The following is a 27,667-nucleotide window of genomic DNA, read 5'->3' on the forward strand; positions in this document are numbered from 1 at the left end:
TACATAAAAAAAGTATAGTAACAAAAAAATTAGGATACATCTAAACTACTGATATGGACCCATACACCCAATTTCTTAATTTGTACTGTTCTCTGTTTTCTTTACGTATTGCGGCACCGTTGCCATCAATGTTTTGAAAAATGGACTGAACATTTAATCGAAAAAGACAACGGGTCATAATTCTCATGGTTTAACTAGTTAGATTGGTGATCAAACTAGTAACATAAAAATTAAATAAAAATAATATTTATGTATACAAATATATAAATAAAACATTAATTTGTTGATGATACTTGGGATCTCAATGCCAAATTCTAGATGCTTGGATCGCTAGAATTGGAAGCAGAGGCATGTAGACACAAGCTCGTGATCTTGAAGCAAGACATTGGAGCTAGAGGTATGCTATCATGTCACGATTCATGAGCTCTAATCTCGATACTAAAGGCTGGATCACTAGAGTTAGAGGCAAATGCTGGAGGAAAGATTAGAGATTGAGCCTGGGTCGTAAAAGAGAGATCAAATGTTAGAGAAGAAAAGATAGAAGAGAACTAGTGATTAGAGACGAGAAATCACGAATATGAGCAATTTAGACTAAATTTCTTTTTGTGTTCTATTTTTTGGCTTTGCAACGGGTTGACCCACTTTGATTTCTAGGTCAAATCCGATTCTCTTAAAATCGCTTGAGTCAACCTGATCCAAATGCAAAAGTGGTCCAAATAATTGAATTAAGCCATTTTGTTGAGTGGTCAACAATCAAACCGTCCAATCCAATTTGGGTTTCCAAAACACTAGTTGCCATACACTAATAGATGAATGACCACAGGTAGATAGTTTGTTGGCTAAAAAGATTTTAATTTTTGTATAAAAGAGTTATAAAATTCAATGGAATTATTCTTTGGGATAGTTTGTTGGCTAAAAAGATTTTATTTTATTTTTATTATTTTCTTCCCTTTTGTGTGTGTGGCTTTTTTTTTTTATTTTACAGTTCCAACATTTTTCTGTTTGGGGATCATTCTTGGTTGGAATGATATTTATTGATGCCACATCACAGGTAAAAAAGGTCTAGTGCAACATTGTGAATATTTCATGTTTTTCTAAGAAAATTCGACATTGACCGACATATGTGTTATATAAAATTTAAGAAATAAATATTTGGAGATTTTATATATATTTCATGTTCATAATCTGTAATAATGCAATCATCTAGAGATTTTATATTATCCTGATAATATTGATTTAATAATTTATGATCGTTACTAGGTATATTGTAAGGTAATATGCGATGGTATTCATAAATAGTTTTAAATTTAGGCAAAAGAAATTTGCGTTTGATCGGATATCAAGTATTAATCTTTATTTATAATTCCTTTGCAACCATTAGAAATTTTGTTAATAAATTAAATCTATGATGACAAAAAAATAGTGAATATTCCCCAAGCAATAGTTAAATAGGGTTCCTTTTGTTGACAATTGTTTATATTATATCGAGCCAAATAATGCTGACCTTAAATATTAAAACAATTAAAAGCGATAATATAATATACATCCTTAAATATACAAAGAAATTATTGAACAAGTAAACAGAACCAGTTAGCACTGAGCTGTATATATATAGTTATATGAATATCTTTCTTTTAAACAAAAAAATGAACTTCACAGATTCACGTGGCTCCCATTTATTGATTTAATATATTTACGTAAAATAACTTTTCTCTAATTTTTTTTGGGGGGAAAAAAAAACTTTTCTCTAATAACGTCCGCTTGGCAATGACGACGAAGCGTATTTAAAAAAATCTATACAACACTTCTTTTAAGTACGTGTCTTAAGCTGAACTCAATTCCATTTGCTTTTAGTTAATCACTTTTTAGTGTTTGTTTTTTTTTAAAAAAAGGATCCTGCCGTCTTGCATATACATATGCGTACACACACGCACATTAAAAATTATGCATATAAATAAGATCAATATAACTTTCTTGTTTTCCTTGTTGACCTGTAGTAATGACCACAAGATGGGTTTAAAATAGGGACAATAATAGTAAAATCCTTAGTAAAAAAATTAATGATACTTAGGTCCTTAATTAAATTTTTTCAAAAATGAATTGTAAAAATTAATTTAAATCATTGCAAATAGAAATTTTAATTGCAAACTTAGAAATACTTTTAAAATGTAAATGAATTATTTGTAACTGAAACCTGAATTTACAATTATTTAAATCAATATTTGTAACTTATTTTTCAGAAAATTTTATTAAAAACCTAATTGTTATTAATTGTTCCTTTTAGGATGTAGCTGGCGGTCTCCATTTAAAAAAAAAAATATATATATATATATATAAGCTAAAGTATTTATGTGATCATCTAATTTTATATAAAATTTTAATTTAATTTTTTAATTTTATAAAATATTTTTTTAATTTTTTAATCTTAACACTATTGGTTTTAAATAATTATTTTTTGTATCAATCATTATTACTTTGTTAAAAAATTAAATTTAATATTTTAATATTTAAATGTTTTATGTAATTTTTTTGTGATAAAACTAATAATATTAAAGATAACTAAAAGACTTAAAATACACTTTATAAAATTAATAGATCAAAATAAAAAACTTGTATACAATTAAATAATTAAAGATACACTTTAACCAATATCTATGCAAGGGTTCTTTTAAGTACGCATGTCTTATTCTTAGCTCAATTTTGTTTTCTTTTAGCTAATCACTTTTTAATACTGAAAAAAAAAAATCTTGTTGTCTTGTACAAGATTGTTAAACTCATGTGATAGAGATATAAATTTAAAATATAGACTCATATTATAAACTCATAAAAATTTATCTCTTTTAATAAATAGCCTTTAAAAGTATATAATTTAAATAATTAAAATATAAAATATGATCATAGTTTATTTTAAATATATTTTAAATATAAATAATTAAAATTAATTCTATCTACATTTATAAATTATTATACTCAACATAGAAATTTTAAAATAGGGTAACTTATTTTTGATATTTTTTATTTTCTTTTCTATTAATATTAGCTTTTATTTTTTTTATTTTCTATTAAACCAGATCCTATTACTTCTATGAATCATATCTTACGCAATATATACTTATTTTGTTGAACGAGTTTATAAATATATTAACATGATTTTATAAGATGAAAATGTAAAAATGATAGATTTGAAAATTTAACTCACAAATTTAATTAAATTTTATCTAATTTAAGTTAATGAGTAAATTAATATAATTTTATAAGTTAAAAATATAAAAATAATAAATTTATAGAGTCAATTTAAAAGTTGGATAATAATGATCTTGCATACGTACATAGCCCACGTTAATAATTATTTACATAATTATGAATATTAATAAGACCATAAAATTGGAACAAGCATCATCACGTGGTTGACCAATTTAAAACGCATCGTCATGCGCGCCCAACAAACACACTTAATTAGGAAGCTAAATATCTTATTAAGTCGAATTGATTGTCTTAATCCAGTTAAAAATATCCATAATAGGAACGACAAGACGTGACATTGACATCGACTGTAGAATGCCAAGATAAGTATAAGAAACATAATTTCATTTATTTTTTTTTTGACCCCAACAAAGAATAATAATATTTTGCAATTCACAAATTATACACACACACTAGTTAGAATACAACATGGAACTTCTAGGAAACTTGCTTAACTATTTTCTAAAGCAAGCAAACAACAAAAAACTTGAACCATGAATCTGCTTTTCTGCTGTATTTTCTTCGTATCCCCTTTATGGATGTTGGATCTTGGTCACACCCATTTGAGGATTATTTAATCAAATGGCAAGAACCATTTAAAAAATATATATAAATAATTGAAAAAATAGGGTAAAGATGGTAATTTAACTTTTAAACTATAGACTCATAATATCTAAAATCTTAAACTCATTTTTGTTTGATTGTTTTTACATCTTCACCCCTAAATATTTAAAATTGTAGCATTATCCTTCTACCATTAACTTTAACTATTGATTGATTAGAAAATTATAAAAAAACCTTAAAAAATTACAAAAATACCCAAAATTATAGAAAATGATAAAAATTAAAATTTGCAATTATGGGTACTTTTTTATAATTTTCTAATCAATTAATAATTAAAGTTAATGGTTGGAAGGAGATTGCTACAAATTAAATGTTTAGAGGTAGATGTATGAAGAACGAGTTTAAAATCTCAGATATTCTTAAATTTATAATTAAAAACTAGATTGTCATCTTACCCAAATATATATGTTGTATACTTAGTGGAGTTTCATTTCTTTTTCTTCTATATCCTGTGTGCGGTAGCTTTCTTTCTTTGGTCCGTGAAGTTACGCATTCTCTTCAGTGCTACTTCCAACGTGTGCTCGCTCATATTTGCAAAACACACTCTGAACCAACCCGGTTCAGAACAATGGCAAGACGAACCGGGAGATATATTCAGCTTCACTTCATGCACAATACAATTCCAAAGCTCAATCTCAGCTTCTTTCGTAGGTTTCTGCAGCATCGGACTTAGGTTCATCCAACAAAACAACCCTGCGTTTCCTTTCAAGCACTCGATCCCAGATTTTCTCAAACCTTCGATGATCATGTCGTATCTCTTCCTCAGTCTCTCCCTGTTCGTCTTAATATAGTTCTTCGCGAAGTCCTTGTCGGATAAAATCGAAGCCAATATTTGCTGCGTCTGAGAGGATATAAGCGTGAAACTCGACATCCTTCTCGCTGTCGTCACGACCTTATCGTTGTAAGAATAAACGGTGCCGACTCTGAAGCCGGGAAGGCCGAGGTCTTTGGAGAGGCTATAAACGACGTGAACTCTTTCTGCGTTTTTGTATCCACGCGATTCAAGGATTTCTGCGATGCTTACGAACTCCGACGAGGAGAAGACCGAGCCTGAGTAGATTTCGTCGGAGACGAGGTGGATGTTCTTGCGAGTCACGAAGTCCAGAAGATGTTCTAAAACTTGACGTTGAATTGTTGCTCCTAATGGGTTCGATGGGTTTGTGACCAGAACTGCCCTCACTTTAGTGTTCATGGCTCGTGCTTGTTCATATGCAGCTTCTAGTGCTTGAGGAGTAATCTGGAAATTGCTTGAGCTGTCACAGTGAATCGGAACTATTTTGACCCCAGTTCTCCACCTCAAGTCCCTATCAAATCTGTAAACAAATAAAATTTTAGGATATGATCAGCTTTTTATTACTACTTGAGAATTAAAGGTTTTGAGTTGATATATTGTTAATAAGTGGTGTTGGAGACTGGTTTTGCCTTAGACCAGAAATGCCCCTTACTGCATACACATCTAAAGCTTAAAATGAGACTGACTTTAAATGCAGTAGGGATGCTTCTACACTATACCATTTGAATCCCAAAAATTAGGATAGTTTTTTTTGCAAAACAAGGGGCTTGGTATTTAGGACATCTTTATCATTGGGAGCTTGTAGACTTACAATTAAATATGAGAATGTTAAGTTGTTCAAATATAACTAGATAAAGTTGAATTTAATAATTAATATATAAAATGAAAGATAAAGAATCTATATCCTTCAGTTTTGACATTTTAAAAGTAAGATGTGATATCATCTCACCTCTTATTGCCTGTTTATCCTTCACTCTTGTTTGTTTGTCCTCCCCCTCTCCCCCACAAATTTCTGAGCAGTAACTCCTCATTTCTAAAAATGTAACTATAAAAATATACAGAGCAGATGAGCTTACCCGGGATAGTAAGGGGTTGGAACAAGTAAAGCGTCTCCCGGGTTAGCGAGGATGAAGGTGAGGAGCTCATTGGCTGCCGTGGCGCCGGCGGTGAGGACAATTCTGTGAGGATCAAATTTGACTCTGCCTCCTCTTATTTCTTCCATGAAACTCGCCATTGCGGCTCTGAAACATCCAAGCCCATGATAGTCTTGAAACAAAGCATTCTCTTTAAACCCAGAACTTACTGCTTCTTTTTCCCACTTGGACGCCAAGTACTTCTCCAGCAAATCAAATGAAACCTGTGTGAAACAGAATGAATATTAGAATTTAGACACACACACACTATTGATGTTACGCCTTCTTCTAATGAAGATACACACACACACACGCACACACACTTACTTGATTCTCTGCTAACCCCATTTGAATAACTCCAAATGGATTAGTGAATTCATTGTAAGGGTTTGAGTCATAGGCTTTCCACCCTGCAAAATATGGAGAGTCTTCCCCATGAGCATCAGAAATGGCCATAGTTGAAAGCTCAACAGCACTTTGCTCTGTCTCGATTCCCATAATAATATTAATAATCACGGAATCACCAGCTTCTTTAATTTGCACACACACACGCACACACAGAGAGAGTGAGGTCTGTATTGAATGAAAAATTTGGCAGAAACGTGAGGTATATATAGGAGGGGTAGACAGAGAAAGAGTCTCACTCAGCTCGTCTGGCGCTCTGCTAAACCAAAAATTAAATAAACAAAAAAATTTGTATATGAATGATTGATTCTCCAGGGTACGTAAGAAAGATATCGGGTCCAGGACTTGCATTAATGCTGATATATATATATATATATTTATATATGTCGTGACTGACAACTGTATGGGTGAGCTTCCATGAGATCCTCAGGAAAAATACCCGAGAGATCTTGCTTTGCTTATATAGTTTTAATGGACTGGAAAGCTTTATATATATATATATATAACTAATAAATGTACTTGCCATTGTTTATAACTGAGGGCGGTTGGTTGAGATGCGCCAATTTCAACTTTTGAATCTATGACTAGTCAAATCCTTAAGTATTACCCAGCAAATTAATAAACCCTAAAATTTCCTTAACTGACCAAACCAAAACATGCATTAAAGTCTAAATGGGATTTACCACTTAATAAGTTTTAGGATTAAATGATAAATTTTGCCCCTCAACTATTACCATATAAACTTTTGATATCCTAAATTAAACTTTTATATGATACAATTTTTCTTTTTTGAAATGGTGCACTGACATTGGGTATCCTAACATTAAATAGGTAACTTTTTCCATCATTAATTGACTTAAAAAATGCAAAAAAAAAAAAGAACCTTAAAAACAAAAAAATGATCTATAAAATTGCAAATAATAATATCAATTAAGTCTCTTAAATTACATATAAATATTATTTCTTATCCACAAACATGGAAGGCCAAAATATGATTTTGACCAACTATAATTCTAAAAACTTAATTGATATTAATTTTTTAATAAGGTACTTATTTGCAATTTTATAGGTCTTTTTTTTTATTTTTATATTCCTTTTTTCTTATTATTTATCAATTAATAGTTAAAATTAATTTTTTTTAATGGCAAGTATACCCATGCATGTAAGTTTTGGATGCATGACGCTTTTAAATGAATAGTTAAAAGATAAAAATATCATTTAACTCTAAATTATATATATAATCCATGTCTAGTTAGTGACTACACAAGTGAAAGTTCTCTTGGCATGAAAATTTTTCATACACAAGACTCGGATTTAACCCATATTTAAAGAGAACAAGCATTGTTAAACCATCAAAATTAATTTCCTTTAATTTTATCACATACTCCCTCTATTCAAAAATATAAAGTATTTTTTAAAAAGTTGGATGTTAAAACATGTAAGGCATTTTTAGTCTTTCAAGTTGTAATCATTGCCTTTCTTTCAAAAGTGCTCCTATTGAAAATGACTTTATATTTATTGTAGGGTATTTAATAGGATTAAATATGAAAAGATAAAGTTAGTTTAAAAGTAGGTAACTATTTTATTGGGTGGTGAGATTCGGTTAAAAATGCCTTATATTTTTGAATGGAGGGAATAATGAATATTAAGTGTTAAAGACCTGACAAAGATATCCAATGCCTCTAAATCGAATTAGATTTTTATTTGGAACAAAGGATTGATTTTAGAAGATCTTAGGCCTTGTTTGGTACACAGCACGGGTAAGGAGGGACTAAAATTGGGATTGACTAGTACCATCCTTTTATATTTGGTATGAGGTAATGAGGAGTTTAATGCTGATCCCAATCCCATCTATATAGGATTACCCAATACCACCACTCCCATGGTATTGGAAAAGCAATCTTAAGATTGATTACTTTGTAATCAAATTGCCTTCCCCATCAACCTTCTTGTCTCCCTACACCGAACCCCTACCTCATCAATGTTCTCTTAGCCAAGCTCAATCTACCATAGCTACCTCCCTTCTCTTAGCCAAGCTTATTCTACCAAGGTTGTCTGCCTAAGCCTCACCACAGTCCCACAGCAATAAGCACACCATCTACATATTTAATATAATCCATCCAAATTATTCTAGTTCGTGAGTTTGAATCCATGGCTTTGCTTTTCTTCTCATGGGTTTTCATTTTTGATTTGAGCCAATTCTCTTTTTTGGGTTGAGCATAACAATTATTGGAAGAAAATAAGGGCATTTAGGTCTTTTTTGCTGATTTTTGTTTGGTCTGAGGCTTCCTTTTTTTTTTGTTAATTCTACCACATACTAAACATAATTTTAAAGCATATTCACACTATCATTCATAAACCCAATCCCATTACCAATCACATTCCCACTCCCATAAAACTCAATACTTCATATCAAACAAGGTCTTAATGTGAACCCACAAATGCACTGGTATGCCAAATCAACAAAAGTTATATGCAAGGCCAAGTTTAATATGCATTGGACAAACTGTTACATTCATCAAAAGTTAAGGTACTTGCCGTGTACATTTCAATTTTCTTCCGAACCAAGGGAAGAGTCAAACTAGAAACCTGGTTCATCTCCTTTAGCTCTTGCTCCTAGTTTCCCTTATTTTTTATTCCCTCCATATCATAATATAAGATATATACCAAAAGCCTTGTTTAGTTTAAAATATAAAATATTAGGTAATTTTTTATAATATTTAATATACTCTTATTTTTATTTATTATTATTTTTGAAAAAATGATGCATTGAAATTATTACTAAGGCACTTGTACAGGGTATATAATAAATGTATATTTGGAAATATATACATTTTTTTTAATGATTAACATTTTGTCTAAATTTTTTAAAAAGACATAAAGTAGTTTACAGTACCCTATATTGTAGTATAGAGGGAGTATGTATATCAATAGGTTTTGTTTCTTTTCTCACTAGTGAAAAAATAGTAATCTAAAACTCACTTTCTAAATCAATTATTTACATAGGTGGTTTAATAAGAAGAGGTAGTGGCATTACCATAATTACAAAACATGTTTTAAAACTTTCTAAACCGGTTACATAGGGAACCAGTCTTAATAATATTTCTACATCAGTTGACATGGTAACCAGTTTAAAAAAGGTGACTTTCTTTAAAAAAAATAAAATTTTGTGCTTTCTAAAATTGTTAACTGGAAAACTAGTTTGGAAAGTTTTGAATTTTTGTTTGAAGATTTTATTTTTATATTTTAGCTGCTTATCTAGATCAGTCTTATTGACACCCAATTTTGAAAGCTTTTTAATATTTTTTGATTAAAGTTTAAATAACTTTCCAAACCGGTTATTCATAGAAACCAGTCTAAATTTAAAAAATTAATTGTTATTGCTTTCTGGAGATGTTACTGTGAATAACCAGTCTATAAACACTTCAAAATTTTTCAAAAAACCCTCACATTAGTTCGTTGCTATTGCAAAACATTTTGCTCATGCATCTCTCTCTTCACTCCCTTTCACTCAAAATCTTGCAAACAGCTAGCTAAATCAAAATCTAAAATCACCTTCACCTTATGCTTCATCGTCTTTGCTTCGTGCTCTATCATTGTCACCTTCTCACTCCTTTCTTCGACTTCTCCCACCCAAAACCACCCCATCTTCAAACTCAAACAAGGCTTCAAATTAAACCAAGAATCGCAGAGCTTCAAATCCAAAATCGTGCTTATGCCCAAGTATTTTGTCTTCTCCCTCCCTACCTCGTGCTCATGTACTCCAATTGCTTAGCCCAATTTTTTGGTTCTATTTTTCATATTCTATTATGCATTTGATGTTCATTGTTTTTCTTTTCAATTTTTCTTGTTGGCAGCTTCAATTCTTACTTGTGGTTGACTTTGAAGCTTCAGTCCTTGCTTTAGTGTCTTGCTGTAAGCTTTACAAGTACTTTGAACTTTGTTTTGGTTTAATTTATATGGATTAATTTTCATGAGCTTCATCTTAAATATGCTTCTATGACATTCTGTGAGCTTGATGTTGATTTTAAATTAAAAAAATAAAGCTTTTGAGCTTTAGTGATTGAATATGTTCTTCCACGCTTTAGCTTGATTGTTTAATTATGTTTAATTTTTCATATTTAATTGGTTAATTTTGCTAGCAAAAACCAATCAAATTTTTTAACTTAAACATAAACTTGATTAGTTAATTTTCCATATTTTATTGTTTACTAAGTGAAACCATCTAAACTTTATTTATGTTAAATTGTGAAATTACTGGGATGACCAATTATTAGGCAAGGCTTTGCCCAAATTTAATTAAATTTTGTTAGCATGATTTTTGAATATTCACATTATTTCAATGTGTTTGCAATGATTAGTTTATTTTCTATAATCTAGTGGAGTGCCAGTAGAGGAAGTCAAAGGTCCTTAGGGATTGCATGACTGGTTTTTGTTGTCTCCTAAAATTGTTAGAAAGTGATATTTTCAATTGTAAAATTATTGCAAAGTCCAACTTTTAGGGGAGACTTTGTTAAAAACTTTTTCAAAACTTATTATTTGACCCCCTTTTCTATATTAGAAGGGAGGAAGAAGTGGAAAGGCCAAGGTCAAGTTGACTATTCTCCTCCTACCTGTTAGATAGGGAGGAAGCCAACTCTAAATAATATGCTAGATGTTCTCCAAAGAATTGAAAATTTCTAACTTAAATTAGAAATTATGGGAATGAGAAATAATAATCTCAACTTAGTTTCATTTTAGGAATTTAACTGTGGATCGAAGTTGGATAAATGCTAAATAATATATTGAAGAGTATGATAATAGGGTAAAGGGGTTTTTGGACTTTTCTAAAAGGAATGCTAAAGATAATAATAGGAAGTTTAATTATCCTCGTGTGAATTGCTTGAATGAGAGGCAACTAAATGCTACAGAAATATACAAACACTTGATTTGTGAGGGATTTTGTGAAATTTATACAATATGGATATGGCATGGAGAAGAAGTGGAAAGGCCAAGGCCGAGTACATTGCAATAATAGAAGGTTAATGATGGTGATGATGATGTGGAGGATTAGTTGGAGGACATGATTAGTGATATTGGAGAAGATGCTTTTTACCAATCAGATGCATATAAGAATATGAGCATATTGAAGTGAAGAGGCCTCTATATCTAAGGTGTGAAAATAACAACTATTGTCTGCGTTGTTATAACTGATGATCTTAAAGACAAAACATGGATGGAGTAATAAGAGTTTTACAGAATTACTTGAGTTCATTAAGAACTTGCTTTCGGATAAAAATATACTGCCAGACCAGTAATATGATGCAAAGAAAATACTGTATCCAATGGACATGAATTATGAAAAAAAATACATGCATGTCTTGATGATTGCATACTCTATTGAAAAGAGTTTGAAGATAAAATGAAGTGTCCAGTATGTGAGACACTAATGTGCAAAGAGAAAAAAAGCTCCTATGAAGGTGTTGTGGTATCTTTGAATTGTACCAAGACTCAAGTGCCTTTTTGCTAATGAAAGGGATGTAAATAATCTAAGATGGCATGTAGATGAGAGGATGAATGATGGGAAGCTTTGACATCTGACCAATTTTGAGTGATAGAAGAAAATTGATCGGTTATTTCTTGAGCTTGGCAATAATCCAAGGAATCTTAGGTTATGACTTAGTACTGATGGCATGAATCCTTACAATAGTCTTAGTAGCATTCATAGTTCATGGCCTATTCTTCTATTGATTTACAACTTATCTCCTCTATTGCATATGAAACTCAAATACATCATGCTTTCTAAGTTAATCTCGAGACCAAAACAACTAGGGAATGGCATATATGTTTATCTAAAACCCTTGATTAAAGAATTGAAAGAGTTCTGGGAGCTAGATGTAGATGTGTTTGATGCCAATCAGAAGGAAATATTTAAAATGAGTGCTATAATATTTTGCACTATTAATGACTTCTCTACATATAGAAACTTGTCATGGTATAGTGTTAAGGGGCACAAAGCGTATTCTATTTGTGAAAAAGGCACCTATTATCACCAACTTCAATATAAAAGGAAGATAGTCTACCTTGATTATAGGAGATTTTTTGAACATGGCCATCATTATTATAGATTAAAGAAAGTTTTTTATGGTAACTAAAAGCATGAAGATGCTCTAGAGCCATTAATTAGAGATCATGTTTATGAAAAGGTGAAAGATATTAATGTTATCTTAAAAAAGACGATGAAAAGTACAAGTAAAAGGAATATATGAAAGAAGAGGTCAATCTTTTTTGAACTTTCACATTGGTGCCATTTTGATGTGAGGCATTGTATTAATGTTATGCATGTTGAGAAAAATGAGTGTGATAGTATTATTGGAATAATTCTTGACATATAGGGCAAGTTCAAAGATGGTGTAAAGACAAGATTAGATTTGAAAGAAATGAGAATACAAGAGGACTTGCATCCAAGGCAAAATGGTAATCAAACTTATTGTCCACCAGTGAAAAACACATTGTCCAAGGTTAAGAAAAGAAACTTTTGTGAGTGTTTACACAGTATCAAATATTCTTCTAATTTTCAGTATCTTATGTCGATTAAAGATTTAAAATTAATAGGCTTAAAGTCTCATGATTGCCATGGCTTAATGCAACAACTACTTGCAATTACTATTCAGGGATTTTATAAGATGATGTGAGGCACATTATAACTAGGCCTTTTTTCTTCTATAATGCTATATATAGTAAAGTCCCTGATTCTATTTAATTGGATAAATTTGAAATTAAGGCCATCTTATCTTGTGCCAACTTGAGAGGCTCTTCCTTTCTTCCTTTTTAGATATCACAATACACCTAATTATTCATCTAGTAAGGAAGATAAAGTTATGTTGCCCTGTTTGCTTATGATGGATGTATCCTATTGAAAGGGCAATGAAAGTCCTAAAAAGTTATGTGGAGAATCCACATCGGCCTAAAACATTCATTGTTTAAAAATATATTTTTGAAAAAGCAACTGAATTTTGTCAAGATTACTTGAATAGAGTAGGCCTATCGAGTTTAATATCTTTATTGATGAAGATAGGGGTAAACATGGGGTTATAGTAAATAGTATAGAATGTAATCAATTGTAACAAGTTCACTTGTACATGATTGGTTAAGATTTACATTAGTTTGGCTCAATATTCTAAATTTTAGGGATAAACCTTTTATTATGCAGACCAAGCAAAATAAGGATTTTATATAACCAATCTGGCAAATAGAAGTTAGTCTATCTCTCCAAGGAAAAAAAGATCATTGATATTGATGACAAAATTGGTTCAAATTTAGATCTTTCTAAAACTCTTTCTTTTTCAAGGGGTTTACTTAAACTGAATATAGAAGTAAGCTAGACGATGAACATAGCGCAAGAAGTGATCATCATGAAGGACTATAGGAGAATATTATAATGTAAAACTATTCTATAGTTAGTTAATTAGTTATATTATTATTTTATGTCATTTGTTTTTTTAATGTTTTGTTTTATTTATGTCATTTTTTTATTTATGCCATTTTTTTATTTATGTTATTTTATTTATATCATGTTTTATTTGAACTAATTTATTGTTTTATTTGTCTAAATAGTGAAATGGAGGATCAAAGTGTTAATTAGAGTGACCTTAGTGATATTTCTTTGGTCAACCTTCCCAGCGGAACTCAAAGCGAGCTTGCTACTAGGACTCAAAGCAAGTAGGCTATAGGGAGTCAAAATGGGTAGTCTTCATGAAAGAGGAGTAGAAGTGGCATAAGGTTAAGAGGGTTAGCCCTCAACTATGCTAGTAAGAACAAGATACTAAATCAAGTTTGATGATGAGCATTAGTGATCGATCAAGTTGAATTTTGTCCAACATCTTGATGACCAGCTCGCTTGCAACAAGCCTAGCATCTTGATGACTAAGTGGGAAAATGTGTCAGAGCAAGTAAAGAATCTTATTTAGGACTTTATCTAGGTATGTGACCGATTGTTGTTTGTTTCATTATTATTGATATTTCACTATATATTATCACTATATTTTATTACTAACTATTTGAATATGATATTGTAGCTCACTTACAACGTGCCTAACCATGAAGGGTTGAGGGGGGCAATAATAAAAAATTGTTGCACACATTGGAGGTAATTTAAGGTTATCCTAGCTCATCAATGTATACATATTAAGGTGAAAAGAAGGAGAGCCACATCCTAATACATGCTTCAAGTATCCATTTATTGTTGAAGATAATTGGAAACAATTCTATAGGCTTCGAATGACACCAAAAGCTTTGGCAAGTTGATTATTCTGAGTTATTTCAATTATCTTATTAATTTTTATTTTTGTTGATTCTAACTTGCTTATTGTATCTTCTTTTTTACAAGATGGTCAAAAGGACTAGTAAATAGTAAGAGAAAAGATTGCCTCCACACAATATCTCATACTGGAAATGCCAAAGCTAATTGAAACTTGATAGAGGTTGGAGGAACAAGCTTAGTCCAGCCCTTCTACTCTTCTTTTTCCACTATTTCCGGTGCATTACAAAGATAAATACACACTAAACAAGGAGTGGGTCCTACACATGTGACAAGGCTTATGTACTTGGTGAAAAAATTGTAAGTATTATTATGCCTTATTTTATTTACTTCAGTTAGATAATTATTAGTAATATTTGCGTTCTAGTATTACAGGATGAACTTAAAAATAAGCAAGCTGAGGGATCCTTTATACCAGATAAAAGGAATGACATCTTGACTATTGTTATGGGAAAATAAGAGCATCCTAGTCATGTTAAGGGAGTTGGAGTAGGGTAGGCATAAAGGCCATCTTTGGTGCAGCACTTGCCTAACATGCTTAAGGAACGATTACTAGGGAGGATTTAAAGGTGACACTAGCCACTATAAAGGTAGAGGTGAGGGCAGAGATAAAAGCATCATTTGATGCCAAGCTAGATGTTAGGATGAAGCAAATGGAGGAGAAAATGATGAATATCCTAACCTCGAGACAGGATACATTTGGGCATCTATTAAAGGGTATTATAGTCCTTCCTTGGGTGATCCTTGTGAACTATATATGGAGGATCCTAATAGATGTTTAATAGCACATGGATTAATGGTTCAACCATGATCGAACCGTGGTCCAATTGGTTATGAGTAATTTAATATTCTTTAAATAATAATCCATATAAAATTCTAAAAAAGTAATATGTAACTATAAAAATAACATTTAAATTTCAAATAAAAATATGACATAACTGGTTTAGAAAGTACATCTTCTAAACTAGTTAATGGTTTATAAAGTATGACATAACCAATTTAAAAAGTCATACTTTCTAAACCAGTTACGACATTAACTAGTTTAAAAGATGTACTTTTTAAACCAGTTATTGTAATACCCTTTATGATATTACTATACAATCTTGCACTCACTCTATTAATCCATTCAAAATCATTTTATTTAGAAAGTTTGCAATCGTAGATAAAATATTTCTAAAGTCATCTAATAATATATCCAAGTTTAATAATATAACACAGCGGAAGCATTATGCAATAGCACTTCAAGGTCAATAAGAAAACAATTTCAAATCAAGCTAAATCAGGGCCCATACGCCACGGCTCATGCCACATGCACCACAGCTCGTGCCACAAAGACCTTAGTGTTACTCTCTGTGTCATGTGTCAGGACATGTGATTCTTCATTGACACATGCGTCGCAGTGCACATATTAGAATCTTGCTATCAAATTTTAAATTTTTGATGTAAACTTCAAAAGCACGTCATTTTTACATATGATATCTGATTGGGGGTGAGTTAAGCACCCACATATAGCTTGTTTCAAAATCTAACTAATGATATTAGTTTTATTTCAATCTGATATTTCATTCAAAAATTAGACACCCAAGTGCATTTTAATTGTTTTAAGTCAAAACTTGTCACTCGAGCCTCTCAAATCGAAACTATATATCATTAGCCACTTTTAAGACCTTGACCACGTCTAATGGATAATATACACTTGATTGACCAATATATACATAATATAACATGCATACACACAATTGGCCTGTAAATTGCACAAACCATATAGTCTTGGGCAAATTCTCATTTATATATGTGGCCAACTTCACATATATGTCACACATTTGTCATATTCACACACATTATCATCCATCCACTAGCCTACACCATCAATTCATCATATTCACCTGTATACACAGGGTTAGGGAATCAAAACACGAAACACCACAAAAATTTATAGTAAAATACACATGTTTTCTATAGTAATTTATATAGACATTTATCACTACTTATATACAAATTCATTACATCGATTCTTATAAGAAGACTTTATCAAGAAATCATGATTCTCGACTTAAATCTTTTCCTTTAGCACTACAATTGCTAGAACCTAAAAAATATAAATAACTATGGGTGAGATTAAAATCTCAATAACCAATATAGCTCATTGAATGTTTATTAGTACAAATAACCATGTCAAAGTAGTAAAACTAAAGTATAGCATATATCTTTATCATAACATAGCTTTACACATAACTTTTCTCATATAAATCCTTTTCACACATTTTCACACACTAGCACAATCATCAATCGACCGATCTTCTAAAGCTCGCCGACACGAAACCATAGGCTTTACTGGATCAATTACTCATTCAACTTAGCACACTTTTAATAGTAAAAATACCCAGCTAAATGTAATCTATTCTACCTATATACTATGGTTTTTCTCATTTCACACACTTATGATAGAGCTGTTGACTCCTAACCGCACCCTAATGGGCATTAGGGAGTTGCCAGACTGTCTGGATGTCCCATAGTAATAGTCTTAATATAGTGTTGTACTGGATTACTCATGGTACCAGCTCGTAATATGCTACACTGGATGTCTCATGGTGCTAACTCGACCATATGGATTTGTTCTGTCACATCTCCATACACAGACATTCACACATACTTTGGGTGAACTCTCACCCTTTATGATAATGCTTTTCACACATAATTCACTACTTTTTCACAATTCAAATCCCCCCACACACACACATCAACAAAGCTAGAAATCATTAATTTTTATTTCACAAATTCCATTTCATGCTAAAATCAATTCACAATGCTAAATCATGCATAAAAACTCATAAAACAATGAATTCACAATTTCATACTTTACTTCTACATAGTTATAATAACTAATCAACATAACAAACTATATGCTTATCTCAAGCCTTCTGTTCAATAGAAAGGGTTACTCGTGTTCCAAAACCCTGTTCAAGTTCCTCTAGCTATCCAACTCATAGTACACAAGAATCTACATCAGATTGCCAGCTAAAATCAATTTTATTATTGACAAAAAGTGCCAATTACAACATTTAAGCACCTAATTGCTATCCTTTCCCTTATTCACACTCACTCACATGCACTGTGACTAATTACTACTCTATACAAGTACTAACACTCTCACAATCAAATTTCTCTCACTATTCTCTCTCTAAATTAGGTTAAATTAAGCTTATCAATTCAAAGCTTTATTGTTCCGACTCAAACCAGTCATAAAGTACTAGTTTAGTCTCAGAGGACTTTTCTATTATTATAGAGTAAGAAATCATCTTTTTTAAAACTTCTGAATTTAATTTCTCAATGGTTAAAACTAAGAGAAAATAAGATAGAATTGGAGGTTAAGATAGTACAAGACTTACTTGATAAGTAACAAGTTAAAAATGTCATCCTTTCTCCTAGAAATCATTGCCCTAGCAAAGCTTTCCTCTCTTCTCCATGCCAGACCTCCCTTTTCTCTTTTGTTTCCATGAGCTACCATGTCTTCATTTATCAAAATTTTGTACCATATGCTGTGGCGCATCCAACTTTTTCCGTAGTGTGTGGCACAATGGGGGAAATCCTCACTATACTCACACACTTTGTTTTGAAACACCATTCTTCATCTCATATCTATTTATATAACATCCCAATGAGTCAATACAACACTTTACAATCCAGAATCCTAATCTCATATTAAATTATTAATTCACTCCTTAATCAATATTAATATAGGAGTTAGAAAATCAGGATGTTATAGTTATCAATACATAACTAGCTTAGAAGATGATTTTCTTTCTCTTTTTTTTTTTCTGTTGCTTTGGGTCAACTTTCGAAACCATTAAAACTACTAGCTAGTTGTTTAACTAGGTACCAATATCTAAACCAATTTAGATAGGCTTTTATAACTGGTTTAGATAGCCTTTTTCATAATAGCATCTTTTTCTTGCTTTTGTGTTTTTTTTTTTTCAAACTTACTGGCCCATGTGATAGCAAGAGGGAAGTTGGGATGGAGGGGGAACACATTCAGTGCTCATTAGTTTTGATGAGCATTGTGTGCTCATCACCCGTATGGGGTGATCTGAGCCCTTCATTTCTTTTTAAGTGATCTCTACCATTGATTTAAAATTATTTTTTAAATATTTTAATATTATATTTATAAAATTAAAATATATAAAAATTAAAAAAACTATAATATTACATATGGACTATTTTTTATGTTATTAGATGATAAATATTACAATACTTGTCACCCCTAATACGATATCAATAATCTAAATTTAAGCTTTTTACTTTTATTTTATATTTATTAAAATAAAAATATGTAAAAAATAGAAATCTTTAATAAATTTTTTTATACTATTAAGCTGAATGACAAGGTTTAATATTATTTTTTCATAATTTTTACAAATTGATTATCCAGATGTAATCTAAACAGTACAATTATAATTTAAAAGGTTCAAAAATTTTATAAGTTTAATTGATTGATCATCTAGATATATTCTAAACAGTTCACATTTACTATTATAATATTTATAATTTTTATTTTGATAAATATAATATAAAAATATTTTAAAAATAAATTTAAGTTAGCGGTGGAGATTATTTGAGAAAAAATAAAGGGCCCAGATCACCTCACAGGGGTGATGAGCGGTGTGCCGAATGCGATCTCGGATGTAGGCGCCAGGAGAGAAAATCAATCCATTATTTAATGCGTTTTTATTTGGCAAAAAGACATTTAAATCATGCAAGAACATTAATGTTTCAATGAGCCACCGTCACAACTCACAAGCATTCGGAAGTCATTAAAATTTAACTTCTTATTTTAATAACACTTTTGTTAAAATAATATTTTTAGTATTTAATATTTTAAATATTACTATTTTCAATTTTTTTTTTGCATTACGCCTCCAAACCTATTTAGTTTATAAGTCAACATGTGTGACAAATTATTTAGCTTCTACATTTATGCATATTGAAATTTTTTAATTTCCCATTTTTAAAAGTTATTTCATGAAGTTTCACAATTTTTCATTTTCCATTTATTTGTATGAAAAAAAAAAGTACGAAGTTTTCATCATTTTGTGATAATTTACAAATCTCACCCTCTTACGTTTGCAAGTCAAATTGTGAAATATACAACTAAAACAATGCGTTTTCTTTTCTTTTCTTTTGTTTTTTTTTTTTGGCGCAAGTTCTTCAAACTTTGTGTTTGTCCAATGATAATTTACAAGTCTCCTTTGAAATACAGGAGCCAAACTGTGAAATGTATGACATATTTTTTTTTATTTCAGAAATGTTCTTTTGATTTTACAAATCAATTTTTAAGAGTTCTGAATGGATAGGTAAAAAAGTTTAACAAGTGAAAAAGTATTATTTAAAAATCTTGAGAATTACAAAAACAATTAATTAACATTTTTTCAAATGCAAGTCTAAAAGCCTATTGTGCAACAACACATCGAATGAGCTAAATTCAATAGTTTAACTCACAAATTTTGAAGAAAGGCTTGTAAATCATCAAAGAACAAAAAAAAAAAATATTTTAACTTTTTTTCAGGGGAAAATATAACTTCATGCAGCAAGGAAGAAGAAGTAATGAAATTAAATGAATAATCGATAATTTTTTTTAAAAAAAAAGAATCATTAATTTGTCCTTTGACGTTTTCATTCCATTAATTGGATTATATATTTATATATATTAAAAAAATGACAGATAAAACTACTTCTAACTAATTAAAAGTTCATATAAAGCTCTAAATTAAATAGGATCATTGAAAAGACGGCTCAACCTACTATTTTATTATCGAGAGTTAAGGTATGTGACTCATACATTTCAAATTTTTTTTTTTTTTTTCAGACCAAGGGAAAAGTCAATTTGATTATTTTTTTATAAGAGTTTGAACATTTAAGTCTCATATAACAAATTCATGTTCTGATGAACCACCATCCTCTTTCCTTATTTTCCTTTTTTAACCATTGGATTAAGATTTAAATCTTTTAGATTTAATTTCCTATATAATAATATAATTAAAATATTGAATTATAAAAATATAAATAATAAAATTCAAACTATTAAAATTTAATATTAATTAACAATTAAAAATACAGAAAAAAAAGATAAAATAACATATTTCATCAGAGATCAAATTTTGGCTGTCCAATAATCTTGATCCAACAAAATTAAAAAAGCTTTACATTAATGTGGTATGGCCATGTTGGATCTTGATTTTCTAACATGGTTTCTAGGAGTACGGAAATAAATAGAAAGTAAGTAAATGTGAATTTCAAAAAGTATCTATAATATAATATCTTATTAACGAGATATATTTGGACAAGTGATTTTGCCAAAGTGTGTATATTATATGCATGGATACCAACATTTAGGAGTTAGGAATTTAAGATATTTGTCGAGATTGTGTTTTAGTTGTGGAATTTAATTAACTAGTTCACTATATGTAGCTAGATTAATGATTGAAGATGGATGCAAAGATAGGGGAAATTAAAACCGGGAAGTTAAATAATTAATAATAAGAGGAATAGCAATGATTGGAAGAATAAATGTGTGTGAAGATCATGGATATGATATCCATCTGGTGGTGCAGAAGATCAGGTTTAGATTTGCAGTTAATATATGGTGAGGAATGAAATAGAACGTGAATGAAGAGATATCGTATGACGACTGTAGGCAACAGACAAGTATCAATCACCAGGCCTGTTGCTTCAATCTTATATTCCCTGTCTGTTTTTTTTTTTTTTATTAATGGAGTATTCTACTTGTAGCTATACGTGGACAAATATTCTGATCCATCGTGTGTATATGTGTGTGTATGTATATCGTTTCGGAAATAATGCTATGTTATGTTAGAATGCAGCGCATTGTTGTCAAACTCGCAAATTAATTCTCCAAACTTATTATTTTTATGCTTTTAAATTATAAAATTATATCAACTTATTTATAATCATAGATTAGAGACAAATTAAGTTAAACTCATAAGTTGACCCTCTAAGTTTACTGATTTTATGTGTCTAACTTAATTATAAAATTATGTCAATTCACTTATAAACTTGAACTAAATGCAAATTTAGTTAAACTTATTGCTAAACTTGTTGAGTTTTTACCCAGTTAAATGACATAATTATATACCATGTAGAGTTTGATTCTTAGAAGTGGTTCGACCTGGTTCAAAGAAAAATACAACTCAAAAAGCCAAAATTAATATTAATAAAAAAAGAAAACAATAAATATAAAAAATAAATTGCCCTATTTTAAAATTTTAATGTTGAGTATTATAATCTATCAATCTAGATGGATTTAATTTCAATAATTTATATTTGAAATACATTTAAATAAATTATGGTCATATTTTATATTTTAATTATTTAATTATATACTTTTAATGATTGTTTATTAATAGAGGTAAATTCTAATGAGTTTACATCCTCGTCATGATTTTATTTAAACTCATAAATTTGACAACATTGATGTAGTCTATTAGGAAAATAAAAATAGGGAGGGAGAAAGAGAGAGAGGTTATCATTAAAAGATTATTTTTAGGCTAAAAATGTGTACTCCCTCCGTTCAAAAATGTAACGTATTTTTAACTAAATTTCACCCTCAAATAAAGTAGTTATCTACTTTCCAACTAACTTTATCTTTTCACATTTACCCCTATTAAATATCCTATAATAAATATAAAGTCATTATCAATAAGAGCACTTTTGAAAAAAAATAATGATTACACCTCAAAAGACTAAAAATGCCTTACATTTTTGAACATTTAACTTCTCAAAAAATATCTTACATTTTTTAACAGAGGGAATAATTGGTAAGTAGGAAGGAAATTATGACTTTAAAAAAAAAAAAGTAAACGAAGCAACTAGGAAAAGAAAATTAAGGATTTCAAAGTGGGCTTATGACATGAATATCCTCATTAAAATGCCTAAAGTTGAGTTTTCAAAATTAAGGACATTATGTCAAAATAAAATAGAATTAATGCTAATATTTTAAAGAGAATTTTAATTTTAGATAATAGGAGTATTTATATAAAACTCAATTATTTGACCACTATTAATAATTGAATTCGAAAAAAAAAGTATCTCACCATGTAATCATCACATCCTTTATCTAATGCATGAGAAAGCTCTAATTATTATGGATATTGTATGATTATATGAGTAAATGCTCATTGATAAGTGCATATTTTATAATTAAATGGGTATAGATTTTAGTTTAAATTTGATTATATTTATTAAGATTTCATATCTATTTAATTGATATTTATATATTTTTTCCCTCATCACTTAATTATAAAATAAAAAAGAATTTTAATACAAAATCTACTCATATCTTTTTATCTATATCTTTTTATCTTTATATTTTGCAGAGAAAAAGAATAAATCAAATAGAAGAAAAGAAGGAAAAGAGAAATACATATATATATATATATATATATATATCAAAGTCTCACATCGACAAGGAACAAAAGAAGGAGCCTCCACTTTAACTATAAATGCCCCCTCCATCAGGAGGAAAGGCATCCAATCACTTATCTGAGTACCTTGAGAATTCTCTCTGAGATATTTGGAGCTTATAGAAACATTTTGAAGGCTGAAAGTGAGATCATTGAGGAGTTTCATAAATTATAATTATTTCTCTTCTACTCCTTAAGTTTCTCTGTGATCATTTTTCATGATTGGGGATTTTAGAACGGTTTTATTTGATTTTATTATGTATTTTTAAATTACCTAGTTGGGGTAAGGATATAGCCCAATTGGGGAGCTAGTTTTCTATTTCCTTTGTTTTGACTCCTTGCATTTATATTTATGAATATTTTTTCTTTTTCTCAATTATATATATTTCTCTTGTTCTTCATATTAATTTAATGATTAGCCACCATTGAATCAAGTCTATAGGTAATCTTGATGGACTGGGAGGTGAAGAGAGAATCTAGATCTAGAGAAATAAACATAAATAACTAGGCTAGAGATAGTTCTAGAAATTTATGGTGACTTAAACTATAGTTTCACGGTTTAATTAATTGCTTGGGTATCGTGGGAACGAATTCAACACTAATTAAAAAGGGACTAATAATTTGGAAGAATATTAGGACACTTTAGGAATAGTTGTCACTATAATTAATCCCAGTCAACTCAAGGAGTAGAAACTAGCAACCTATAGGGTGAATCCTAAATCCCAACGCTTCAAATGATTATGTTTTTATCATCATTATTTTCTTGATTTATTTTTATTCTTTATATTTTTATCAAAATTATCCATTTTATCTATTTTTCTCAAACTATTAATTATTTAAATTAGTAAAAGTGTAACTTCCCCGTGGGTTCGACACCTGGAATACTCTGAGTAATTTATTACTGTGATCTCGTACACTTGTGAGAGCGATCACTCATAACTTTTGATGCTCAAGATTCTTTACATTCTATAACCTCCTAATGAATAACTTAGAAGGAGTTTTTTTATGATTAATGCCTTACAACCTCTAAATGTTGCATGCTATACTATTATGTCCTTCTTTACTCCTTTATAACATTGATGTTAGACTTTAATAGTTGAAGTCCTATAAATAGATGTAATGTACAAAGTGTTATGCATCTAGTGAATCAAATATACTTCCTTGTTTCATATCCCAATTCTTCTTGTTTTGCTATTCTTTTTCCTTCTCTTTATTTTCATAACAATAATTTATTTGTTAATCCCTTCTCTTTCCTCATCAAAGAAGACCAACATGCTTGGTTTCTAAAATCGAGAAGAGAGAGAATGATGCTTTTGCCTAATAACTATAATATTGGAAACTAGGTCAATTTAACTAGTTAAACCATCAAACTTTTATACCAATATTTTGATTAGTTTAATAAAATATGTTATTTATGATTTGTTCAACCATAGTTTGATCATTAACCTTTGAACAAATACTTTAATTTATTTAATAATTGATCTAATTTTCAATAATTTTTTGTGAGTATATATTATCTCAATATAGAACTTTTACTTTTGAAATAATTTTTATTTATATATCTAGAATTTTTAAACTTTAAATGAAAGATAACAAAATATTATTTATATAAGTTTTTTTTATGAAAATTATTTATATAACTTTTATGTACTTAAAGTACTTGTTTTCAATTAAATCAAGATATATAGATTTTTGATATATTATTTATTTCACTCATAACAAATTCTTGTCATGAATATTGTTAACACTTTAGAATATGCTTGTTTGATTAATTAGACAATAAGGCATATTTCTCTGCATAAAAATAAGACGACGAGCGAGCTGTTTTTCACTCAAACATCGTTATCCAAAAATAAAAAAAGAAAAAGAAAGAAAAGAGACATCTTTCTTTGACAAATTAAAATGATTATTTTTAAGTAAACTCGTGCTTCTATATACATCATTGAAACAACATTTTATTTAGTCAAATGAAAGTTAAGTACTTTGTTAGGGACAACAAGGGTATTAAATAGCTAAATTACGTATGAAAATTGAAGCTCATCAGCTGATTACTGAGAAAGTGTGGGGCATTGGATTACAACTCAGACCTAGCGCACAAGAATGGAACTAGGGAAGCAACCCAGAAATTAACGAGAGAGATTCAAATAGGTATGGACGTACCTGTTATGACAATGACTAGGGCTTCATGATATCCATGCATGAAATGAAAGAAGACCATATTTGATTTACTTGAATTATCAGCCTCTTTCTCCGACATTTTTAAAAAAAGTCAAGGCTTGCCTTGAGAAACGAGAACCAGAAAGTGTCAATTAGTACGTAAGATTGGGGTTGTATTCTCAATTCTCATCCCCGCACAGCTTATTATTATAGCCCAGCTAATGATGTAGTGACTGCCACTGACTTAGTCAAGGGGCAATATTATATTATAAATCTCAATTTGGTATCAAGATTGTGATTCGGGAAGGATCATCTAGAATTTTTTTTTATTACTTACTATATACTACTAATTTGGATTAGACTAGGCGCGACTTTGGAATAAAACTCTCGTAATAATGGCCATTTTTTCCTAAATAAACATGTTATATATATATATATATATATATTGATTTTTTTCTAAATTATTTCATAAGGAGCACTAGTTATTTAGTTAATTGGTAAAATAGTTCAATGTGGCCTCTAGACTGACAAGGAGGATGTGCGTTCGATTTCCAGAGTGGAAAAATTTGCGGCGGGTACATTTATTCCTTCTCATGAGGAAGAGTAAATATGGGTGGGTGGGTGAATATTATGGGTAATCATCTCCTAAAAAAATAGATAGTAATATTATTAATTGTTAACTAGAGAGAGAAAGAAACATCTTTTTTTTTTTTGAAAGAGGAAAGAAACATATTTGATTAACACATGATATGCCGAAGTGATATTTTTACTTCTAAAGTATTTGCAAACAAAAAATTGATATTCTAAAGTTTAATGACATGGAGCAAAATATGTGGCATCATATTTAAGATATTACACAGCTTGCCAATTAGATATTTATCAGTTATAAAATGTCTGTTAGTCTACACTAATAATCAATAATATTGTCACATGTTTATATGTCTATATTTTCGGTAGTAATTATAGAGGCATTCATGCATCAGGGGGGAAAAAAAAAGTTCGCCAATCCTATAGATATTTGTAAGTCATAAAAGTTCGAGAGATTTTCTTTTCCTTGTTTTTTTTTTACCAATAAATGCATAGTGAGCAAGTTATGACAGACATTTATAAAAATATTTGATAGTATTAATTGTTCGTTCCGGTTGATAGACTTTTTTTTTTAATTGATGAATGGACAAGTCATGTGACACCTTAAACATGGTAGTAGATGTTTTGGCAAAAAAAAAAAAAAAAAGAGGTTGTTAACAATTGTTTCACATTATTTAATTCTATAATGCTAGTTTCATTTACATGAATACTTTAAAGGTAAAAGTGCCGAAGGTTTAAACCATCATTATGCATAATTATTTTGATCAATCTGATTTGGAAAAAAGGGCTTTTCACGAGGACATCATATTACCTCATGCAGAAGTGGTAAAAGAATTTCATGGCATACCTGTTTTTGTCTGTAGAATGTTTATCTGCGGTCACAGCAGAATTTGCACCCTTTTCTTCATCCCCCTGTTTCCTCTTCTTACTCTCTAAACCGTGGTGCTGAAATACAAAATTCTTTGATTTGGAATGTCACAACACTACTACAAAAATATGGATATAAGGCACAAAAAGAAATGATAGTTAAAAAAAAATATTATATATAGGTGAGGTAGGTGACAGTTAGGAAATAAATGATGGGTGTTTTAAACATCAATCATTTATCATTTTAAAATAAATATCGAGTGTTTGAAACACCCATCATATAAAGTTTCAAATCTATTTCTTTTAAAAAAATTAAAAAAATTTAAATTTTAATAGGTGCTTCAAACACCCGTTATTTATTTGTGAATAAATGATGGGCATTCAAACACTCGTCACTTATTCCCTTTGAAAGCGTTACCTTGAGTTCAATTTTTATTTATGCCCAATTGTCTTCCTCTCCTCTCCTTTTCTTCACTTGCACATGAAATTAAAAAACTCCCACAAACTTTCTCCATGGTTGTCATCAGCCACCATGAGTTTCTCTATCATGAAATTGCTGCCGCCTATGCCGTTGTTTGCTGTCTTGGGTTTGTTCTCTTTGGGTTTCAATTCTTCTTGGTTCAAGGTGTGTTTTCTTCCTTTTCTTTCAATATCCATTGATTTCTTGGTTGTGGGAATGATTTATTCAACATTGTGGATTGTTTTATTGGTTAATTTTATTTGTTTAACTTTCTACTCATTTGTTGTTTATTTTGAAATTGTGGGGTGTCAAAAATTGATGATGTTTGATGTGTTATTGACTTGAGGATGCTAATAGATGACATGGATAGCCTTACGGTGATTACTAAGATGAAAATGAGTGATAAAAAATGGATATTCATGATGATTGCATTTTTTAATGAATTTTGAATGAATTTTTTGAATAATTTTTAATTTAAATTATATGCTTTATTTGATCAAAGTAGTTTTATTGTTAGAAATTACATATTATAGTGTACTTGCATGCCAAATTTCATTACAATTGGAGTTGATTTGGGTGACCGAAACTAATGTACGGTTTCTTTAAAAATCATAGATATTT

At 29.8% G+C, this 27,667-nt stretch overlaps 1 protein-coding gene across 1 annotated transcript; it reads right to left on the reverse strand.

Moving 5' to 3' along the window:
- Positions 1-4,192: 4,192 nt before the first annotated feature.
- Positions 4,193-6,330, reverse strand: LOC129293731 (1-aminocyclopropane-1-carboxylate synthase 7-like). The gene is made up of 3 exons (XM_054931823.1): positions 6,121-6,330; positions 5,737-6,017; positions 4,193-5,180 (listed from the first exon to the last, which is right to left on the reverse strand). Exons 1-3 carry the CDS (start codon positions 6,289-6,291, stop codon positions 4,310-4,312), a joined length of 1,323 nt encoding a protein of 440 aa, XP_054787798.1. The 5' UTR covers positions 6,292-6,330; the 3' UTR covers positions 4,193-4,309.
- Between the last annotated feature and the right edge of the window lie 21,337 nt (positions 6,331-27,667).

Source organism: Prosopis cineraria, unplaced genomic scaffold (assembly GCF_029017545.1).
Source record: "Prosopis cineraria cultivar Desert tree isolate PC_DT_omini unplaced genomic scaffold, ASM2901754v1 PC14, whole genome shotgun sequence".
In the NCBI taxonomy this organism is placed as follows: domain Eukaryota; kingdom Viridiplantae; phylum Streptophyta; class Magnoliopsida; order Fabales; family Fabaceae; genus Prosopis; species Prosopis cineraria.